The sequence below is a fragment of the Meriones unguiculatus genome, chromosome 14 (genome assembly GCF_030254825.1).
Source record: "Meriones unguiculatus strain TT.TT164.6M chromosome 14, Bangor_MerUng_6.1, whole genome shotgun sequence".
Lineage (NCBI taxonomy): Eukaryota > Metazoa > Chordata > Mammalia > Rodentia > Muridae > Meriones > Meriones unguiculatus.
Window position 1 is genome coordinate 47,397,908 of NC_083361.1, and position 8,121 is coordinate 47,406,028.

The 8,121-nt window shown below is 37.0% G+C and overlaps 1 protein-coding gene across 1 annotated transcript; it reads left to right on the forward strand.

Moving 5' to 3' along the window:
* Positions 1 to 6,487: 6,487 nt before the first annotated feature.
* Positions 6,488 to 7,013, forward strand: LOC110557835 (small ribosomal subunit protein eS24). The gene has a single exon (XM_021652450.2). It carries the CDS (start codon positions 6,524 to 6,526, stop codon positions 6,914 to 6,916), a length of 393 nt encoding a protein of 130 aa, XP_021508125.2. The 5' UTR covers positions 6,488 to 6,523; the 3' UTR covers positions 6,917 to 7,013.
* The last annotated feature ends 1,108 nt before the right edge of the window (positions 7,014 to 8,121 follow it).

The following is an 8,121-nucleotide window of genomic DNA, read 5'->3' on the forward strand; positions in this document are numbered from 1 at the left end:
TGGATTGGTGTCCTTTCAGAATAATTTAATTAAAAAACATTCACAGTCCTACCTACCTACCTATCACACCTATGAACCACACCAATAATAATCAGCATGAAAAGATACCTTTAAAGGTACAATTAATGGTACTTATATGTTGGTGGTAATTAACAACTGTCTAACTAAACTTAAATCCTATTCAACAGTATGGAAATTAAGCCTGATAATAGAAATCTGGCAACTAACTGGGTCATTGACCTTAGAAGATAATTACTACTGCTACTTTGCTAGACCAGAAAAATTCCTAATAACATTCTAAATCTTATCCTTACACCCATAAATAAAAAAAAAAAAAACCTATTACCTGTCATCAAAAAGCTTCCCTTTACAGCAAATGATGACCATCACAGGAAACCACAACTGAATGCAACAAAGATCTCAATGGATTGTGAGGAGTCCATCATTCCCAACAAAAACACCTACAGCATAACTCCTGCCTCTATGGCTCAGGGAACACTGTGGAAAAGGGAATAGAAACATTGTAAGAACAAGAATACCAGGAAGTCTGCTGTGAATCACTCTCTTATAGAAATGGCTGCATAAACAAGAAGTAAACAATGGCAATATAAATAGACAAGGTAACACAGAAGGGTGAAGTCTCAAGTGATCCCACCATTAGACAAAGAACTACAAACAATCAATGACAATTAGTGAGGGAGAATTTGACTTTCCCAGAGGTGAACTCTCTAATTGGTTATCCAGTATGAGCAGTTATTCCAGAAACTGTAGCACACACACAATAAACAGACTCACCAAGGTGTGTGTGTGTGTGTGTGCGCTTGTGCACACATGCGTGTGTACACATGAACATGAGTGCACGTGTGTAAAATAATAATAATCAAAGAAATAAAGGCTATAAATTTGAGAGTGATAATTTATGGAAGGAGATGGAGAGGAGGGAATTGCAGGGGATGGAGGTGTAGGGAAAATTTTCCAGGCCTACTTACAGGTTTGAAACCTTCCAAAATCCAACAGTCCTAGAGCTTACCTTGAAATACCTCACCCTAGAAATCTCCACCCTGGAAAATTCTGTCCCTAAGAAACTATATATGAGTCTTCCTCCTGCTCAGTCTTCCCTGCTGATTCACCTGAGCAGAGGCATCCACCCTCTTGTTCATTTCCCAATACATCTTTTGTGAGGGGTTTATTGTGGAGTGTAACTTTGTGGTACTTTTGGCTCTCAACCAGGAAGCCTTTCCACTCAGAGCTGTAACACTTACAGAAGAAAGGAAAGAAAAGGCTGAAATAGTGTAGTTAAAAACAAAACAAAATAAAACAGTCCATCTTTCAGTAGCTAATTGAGAAGGTAAAAAAAATAGTTACCCACTCAAAGTTTGACTACTTACAGTGTCACACTCCCCCTTATCAAAATTAGAATTTGCACTGCCAATATGTCATTTAAATTGTATTAAACACTATCTAATTCTCTCTGGCTCTCACCCAAAAAAGATCATAAGATCTCAAACTCAAACTCACGTATGTAGTCTCTTCTCACACTGGAGATGATTTAAACATCATATAAACAGCCTATTGGTGTGATTTGCAAAGTATGGCAAATGTGATGGGTTGTAAATGCTCAGAAGTCTTCCATAAAATGTGTGGTAGAGTTTACTTCTGTTTTGAATCATTGGATCTGGTGAAATTAGCAGTTGTGCAGGGAAGACACATAAAAAGTTTTGTTGAACAGTACCTGCCTGCATTATACACTAGTGTCAAAAATATTGTGGGAGTAACCAGTCATTTCTGATTGAATTTAAGGCCTACTTAATTGAGATAGAATCCATCCTATTATTGCTCCTCCAGTGACCAAGAACCTGAGACTATATAAGCTATGAACTTAAGGATAAAATCAAATATTATTATTCTGCTAAAAGAATAAAGTAATAATTGTCTAATGATATTCTGCTATAATCATAGATAAGAGACTCACTCTGGCATCATCAGAGAAGCTTCATCCTGCAGTAGATGGGAACTAAAACAAAGACTGACAATTGGACAATTGAAACATTCAGTCATAAGTGATATTTCTTCATCAAATCTTCCCCTCAGGACTTAGGAAGCTATGTGGAAAAGGAGGTAAAAAGATTGTAAGAGCCAGAATAGATGGAAGATGCCAATAACACAGTGTCTTCCAGATACAACTGGAATGATGCACACATGCAGCATGCACAGGTCCCACACTTAGTCCCCAGGATCATACATCTGATCTGGCCTTCTGCAAGTCCCTGAGATCTACCCACCAGTCCAAAATCATTCCCACCAATTTGAAAAGGGCTCCTGTAGGAATATTCATCTTCCTGCCCCGGGCTGTCCTGTACTCCCAAGAAATCCAGTAGGCAACAGAATCTCAGAGTCAATGTCAGAGACAACAGATGGCTAAAGGACAGCATAAAAGTATAATTAACAAAAGTCAGAAAAATATGTCATTCCAGAACCCAGGTATCCAAAGGCAAGCAGTCCTGGATACCCTAACACAACTGAAACACAAGAAAGTTACCTTAAATATATGTTTATGAAGATGAGAAAGGAGGAAATAAATAAAATACATACAGAAATACAAGAAGATACCATCAAACAGACTGAGGCCTTTAGAGAGGAAATAAATCACTGAAAGACATACAGGAAAATACAAACAAACAGGTGAAGGAATTGAACAAATCATTTAATAAAAGGCAAAAAATATAAACAAACAAGTAAAGGAAATCAACAAAACAGTTCAAGATATAAATTTGGAAATGGAAACATAAAAAAGCACAAACTGAAGAAATCCTGGAGAGGAAGAACTTAGGGAGGAAAACAAGGGTTACAGATGTAAATATCACCAATAGAATACAAGAAATGGAGGAAAGAATCTCAGGTGTAGAAAACACAATGAAAGAAATTGATGTAGTCATTAAAGAAAATTTTAAATCCAAAAAATTCCCGACACAAAGCATCTAAGAATTCAAGGATACCATGAAAAGACGAAGCCTAAGAATAATAGGAATAGAAAAAAGCAAAGATTCCCAGCTCTAAGGACTAGAAAATAATTTCAACATAATCATAGAAGAAAATTTCCCCAATCTTAAGAAACAAATGCCTATAAGCAAACAAGAGGCCTACAGAACACCAGATAAATTAGACCAGAAAGGAAAATCTTCTCACCACATAATAATAAAACAAAAAGTTGCCAGGGGAAAAGTAACATATAATGGCAAACCTATCTGAATAACACCTGATTTCTCAACAGAGACCATAAAAGCCAGAAGGTCCTGAGCAGATGTCTTGCAAACCCTTAGAGACCATAGATGCCAGTCCAGACTACTATAGCCAGCAAAACTTCTAATAGCCATAGATGGAGAAAACAAGATATTCCACAACAGTACCAAATATATGAAATATCTATGCACAAACCAAGTCCTAGAGCAGATACAAGTAAGAAAACTCTAACCTAAGGAGGAGTTAAACTAAATCCCCAGAAAACACAGGATATAAATAACTTCACTACATCAAAACCAGAAGCAGAAAAATACGCAAACACACTACCACAACCAACATCAAAATAAATGAAACTATCAGTTACTGGACATTAATATCTCTCAATATCAATGGATTTAGCTGTCCAATAAAAAGACACAGACTAACAGAATGGATGTGTAAACAGGACCTATCATTCTGCTGTATAGAAGAAACACACCTCAGCCACAAAAGTAGACCTTACCTGAGAGTAAAGGGCTGGGAAAAGGTTTTTGAGGCAAATAGATCCAAGAAGCAAGCTGGAGTCACCATTATAATATCTAACAAAATAGACTTTCAACCAAAATTAATCAAGAGATGAAAAAGGACAGTTCATATTCATCAAAAGAAAATTCCAACGAGAAGACACCACAATTCTGAACAACTATGGCTAAAATACAGGGAAAGTACATTTATTAAAAGACACAACAATAAAGATTAAACCATACATCAATCCCCACACATTAGTATTGGGAGACTTCAACACCTCATTCTCACCAAAGATTAGGTCAAAGAAACAGAAATCAAACTGAGAAAATAATGACACTAACAGAAGTTTTGAATCAAATGGACCTAACAGACATCCACAAAACTTTTCACCCAAACACAAAAGAACCTTCTCCAAAATAGACTATATAGTCAAGTCACAAAGCAAGCCTCAATAGATACAAGAAGATTGAAATAATCCCTAATGTCCTATCAGAACATCATGGACTAAAGCTGGAACTCAGCAACAACAGAAATCTCAACAAGCCTATACACACGTGGAAACTGAAAAACTCTCTACTCAATGACAATGGGCTCAGGGAAGAAATAAATGAAGACTTTCTAAAATTCAAAAAAAAAAAAAATGAAGGCACAACATTCCCAAACTAATGAGACACAATGAAAGAAGTGCTAAGGAGAAACTTCATAGCACTAAGTGCCTTCATGACAAAATTGGAGACATCTCATACAAGCAACTTGTAAGCACACCTGAGAGCCGTAGGAAAAAAAGAAGCAGACACACATAAGAGGAGAAGACACCTGGAAATAGTGAATGAGGGATGAAAATCAATGAATTAGAAAGATAGAGAACAATTCAAAGAATCAACAAACTCAAGATGTTTCTTTGAGAAAATCAACAAGATAGACAAACCCTTAGCCAAACTAACTAAAAGGCAGAGAGATAATATCCAAATAACAAAATCATAAATGAAAAAGCAGACATAATCACAGACACTGAGGAAATAAAAAAATGATTACGTCTTATTTTAAAAGTCTACATGCAACAAAAATTTAAAATCTAAACAATGGACAATTTTCTCTATAGATTCCATTTATCAAAGTTGAACAAATTAAATAATCTTATATCCCCCAAGAAAATAGAAGGAGTCATCAAAAGTTTCCCACAGGGGGGTAAAAAGGCCATGTTTAGACTGTTTCAGAGCAGAATTCTAACAGATGTTCAAAAAGATCTAATACAAATACACTTCAAACTATTCCACAAAATAGAAAGAGAAGGAACATTACCATATCATTCTGTGAGTCCACAGTCACCACACAAAGACCCTACAAAGAAAGGGAATTTTGGACCAATTTCCCTTATGAACACTGACACAAAAATACTCACTAAAACACTCACAAACCGAATCCAAGAACAGGTTAAGGATATTCACCATGATTAGGTAAGCTTCATGCCAGGCATGCAGTAGCTGTTTCAATATATAGAAATCCATCAATGTAATCCATCATATAACCAAACTCAAAGAAAAAAAAATTTGATTATCTTCTTAGATTCCAAGAAAGCATTTGATAAAATCCAACACCTAGTCATGTTAAAAGTCTTGGAGACATCGGGGATAAAAGGCACTTACTTAAACAGAGTAAAGGAAATATACAGCAAGCCTATAGCGAACATCAAACTAAATGGAGAGAAACTTAAACCAAGTACACTGACATCAGGGACAAGACAAGTCTGCCAACTCCACTGGTATCTCTTCAAAATAATACTTGAAGTCCTAGAGAGCAATAAGACAATTAAAGGAGATCAAAGGAATAAAAATCTGAAAGAAAAAAAAAAATCAAAGCAGCACTATTCACAGATGACATGATAGTATATATATAAGTGACTCCAAAAATTGTATCAAGGAATTCCTAAAGCTGATAAACACTTTCAGTAAAGTGGGTGGATAAAAAATTAACTCAAAACAAACAAACAAACAAGACAAGAGATCCCTGCCAGCCACACCCTTAGTGTGGGCATCATAGGGATTCTTGGGATAGCAACCCCAGCGCTGAAGCCTCTACCTTGTGGGACTACCAGTGTAATCCAGGCAAACAATCCCTGGATCCCAGACAGAGCTGCATACTAATTTGGCCTGTAGGCCACTGCAATAGTCAGGGAATCCCCGCATGCACACTGCGCCCACTAAAAGCACATGCGAATAGCGCCAGCGTCACATTCCTTACTTAGGTAAAAATGAAACCACAATGCACACTCCCAAACCAGTGAACCTCTATCATCTTCCTGAAAAAACAGTCTAGAAAACGGAAAGAGACTATCTTAGCCTGAACTACAAGCTCGAGGAGCAAACAGTGAGGGTTATAAATAACCAGATGGCCAGAGGCAGACATAAGAACACACCCAACAAAAATCAGGATAAAATGACCTCACCAGCAACCCCACAAATCAATGGACACTTCAATTCACTATATACACAAGGAAACGACTTCAAAACTATGTTTTTTCCAGCTATGAGAGGCCCATAAAGATGAAATGAACAAAGCCCTCAGAGAAATAGCCACAGAAATTGAAACGAACAAAGAGGAAATAAATAAAACTCTCAGAGAAATGACGATGAAAATCGAGGCAAATAGAGGAAATGAACAAAGCTCTCAAAGAAATATCCACGCAAACGAAGGCAAATAAAGAAGAAATAAACAAAGCTCTCATAGAAATACAGGCAAACTCTTCCTCCTCTGCACGTCGGGCGCCGCGCTCATCATGAATGACACAGTGACCATCCGGACCAGGAAGTTCATGACAAACCGTCTGCTTCAGAGGAAACAGATGGTCATCGATGTTCTTCACCCTGGAAAGGCAACAGTACCAAAGACAGAAATTCGGGAAAAGCTGGCCAAAATGTACAAAACCACACCAGATGTCATCTTTGTATTTGGATTCAGAACCCACTTTGGTGGTGGCAAGACAACTGGCTTTGGCATGATCTATGATTCTTTAGATTATGCAAAGAAGAATGAGCCTAAGCACAGACTTGCAAGACATGGCCTTTATGAAAAGAAAAAGACCTCCCGTAAACAACGAAAGGAACGCAAGAACAGAATGAAGAAGGTCAGGGGGACTGCGAAGGCCAACGTTGGTGCCGGCAAAAAGTGAGTGGAGATTGGAGACAGCCAAAGGAGTAGATCTTTTTGCGGTGACTTGATCTGCTGTGATGTGCACATTTCTGAGAGGACAAATAAACTGAAAAGCTCTGTGTCAAAAAAAAAAAAAAAAAAAAAAAAAAGAAATACAGGCAAATATAGCCAAACAAGTAGAGGCACAATTAGTGATATATAGAGAGGAAACAGACAAAAAAAAATAGAGGCCGTCATTGAAAAGCAGGACTCCACATTCAAACAGATGAAGGCAATGGTGTAAGACATGAAAACAGAATTAGAATCAATGAAGAAAACACGCATAGAGAAAAACCTGGAGCTGGAGAACATAGAGAAAAGATCAGGAACTACAAAGGTAAGCATCACCAACAGAATACGAGAGATGGAAGAGAGAATCTCAGGTGCCGAAGATACACTTGCAGAAATTAACACATCTCTCAAAGAAAAAAATAATATCAGAAAAGTTCCAAACACAAACATCCACGAAATGAAGGACACCATGAATAAACAAAATCTAAGAATAATAGGAGTAGATGAAAAAGAAGACATGAGGCTCAAAGGTCAGGAAAATATTTTCAATAAAATTTTCCCAACTTAAAGAAAGAGATGTACATTTAGAAAGAGGCCTAGAGAACACCAAATAGACTAGATCAGAAAAGAAATTCTTCATGTCACATCATAGTCAAAACACTGAACCTGCAGAACAAAGAAAAAAAAAATTAAAGTAGCAAGAGAAAAAGGCCAAGTAACATATGAAGGTAGACCTATCAGAATCACACCAGATTCCTCAACAGAAACTATGAAAGCCAGAAGGGGCTGGACAGAAATCATGCAGTCCTTAAGGGACCACAGATGCCAAACAAGACTACTATACCCAGCAAAACTTTCAATCAACATAGATGTAGAATTCAAAATATTCCAAGACAAAAACAAATTTAAACAATATCTACATGGTAACCCAGCTCTACAGAAGTTACTAGAAGGGAAACTCCAAACCAAAGAAAACAACTACATCTAAGGAAACAGAGGAAATAGATAACTACACAACAAAAAAACCAAAAGAATACAAGCAATGAAACTCAGCAACACTACCAACCACACATCAAAAGAAAGTAACAATTGTTGGTCACTGGTATGTATCAACATCAACGGACTCAACTCCCCAATAAAAAGACAGAGACTAACAGAATGGTTGCAGAAACA

Bases quoted from the DNA above. Each gene is read 5' to 3' on its own strand.
- LOC110557835 (XM_021652450.2), top strand. From the start codon at position 6,524: ATGAATGACACAGTGACCATCCGGACCAGGAAGTTCATGACAAACCGT.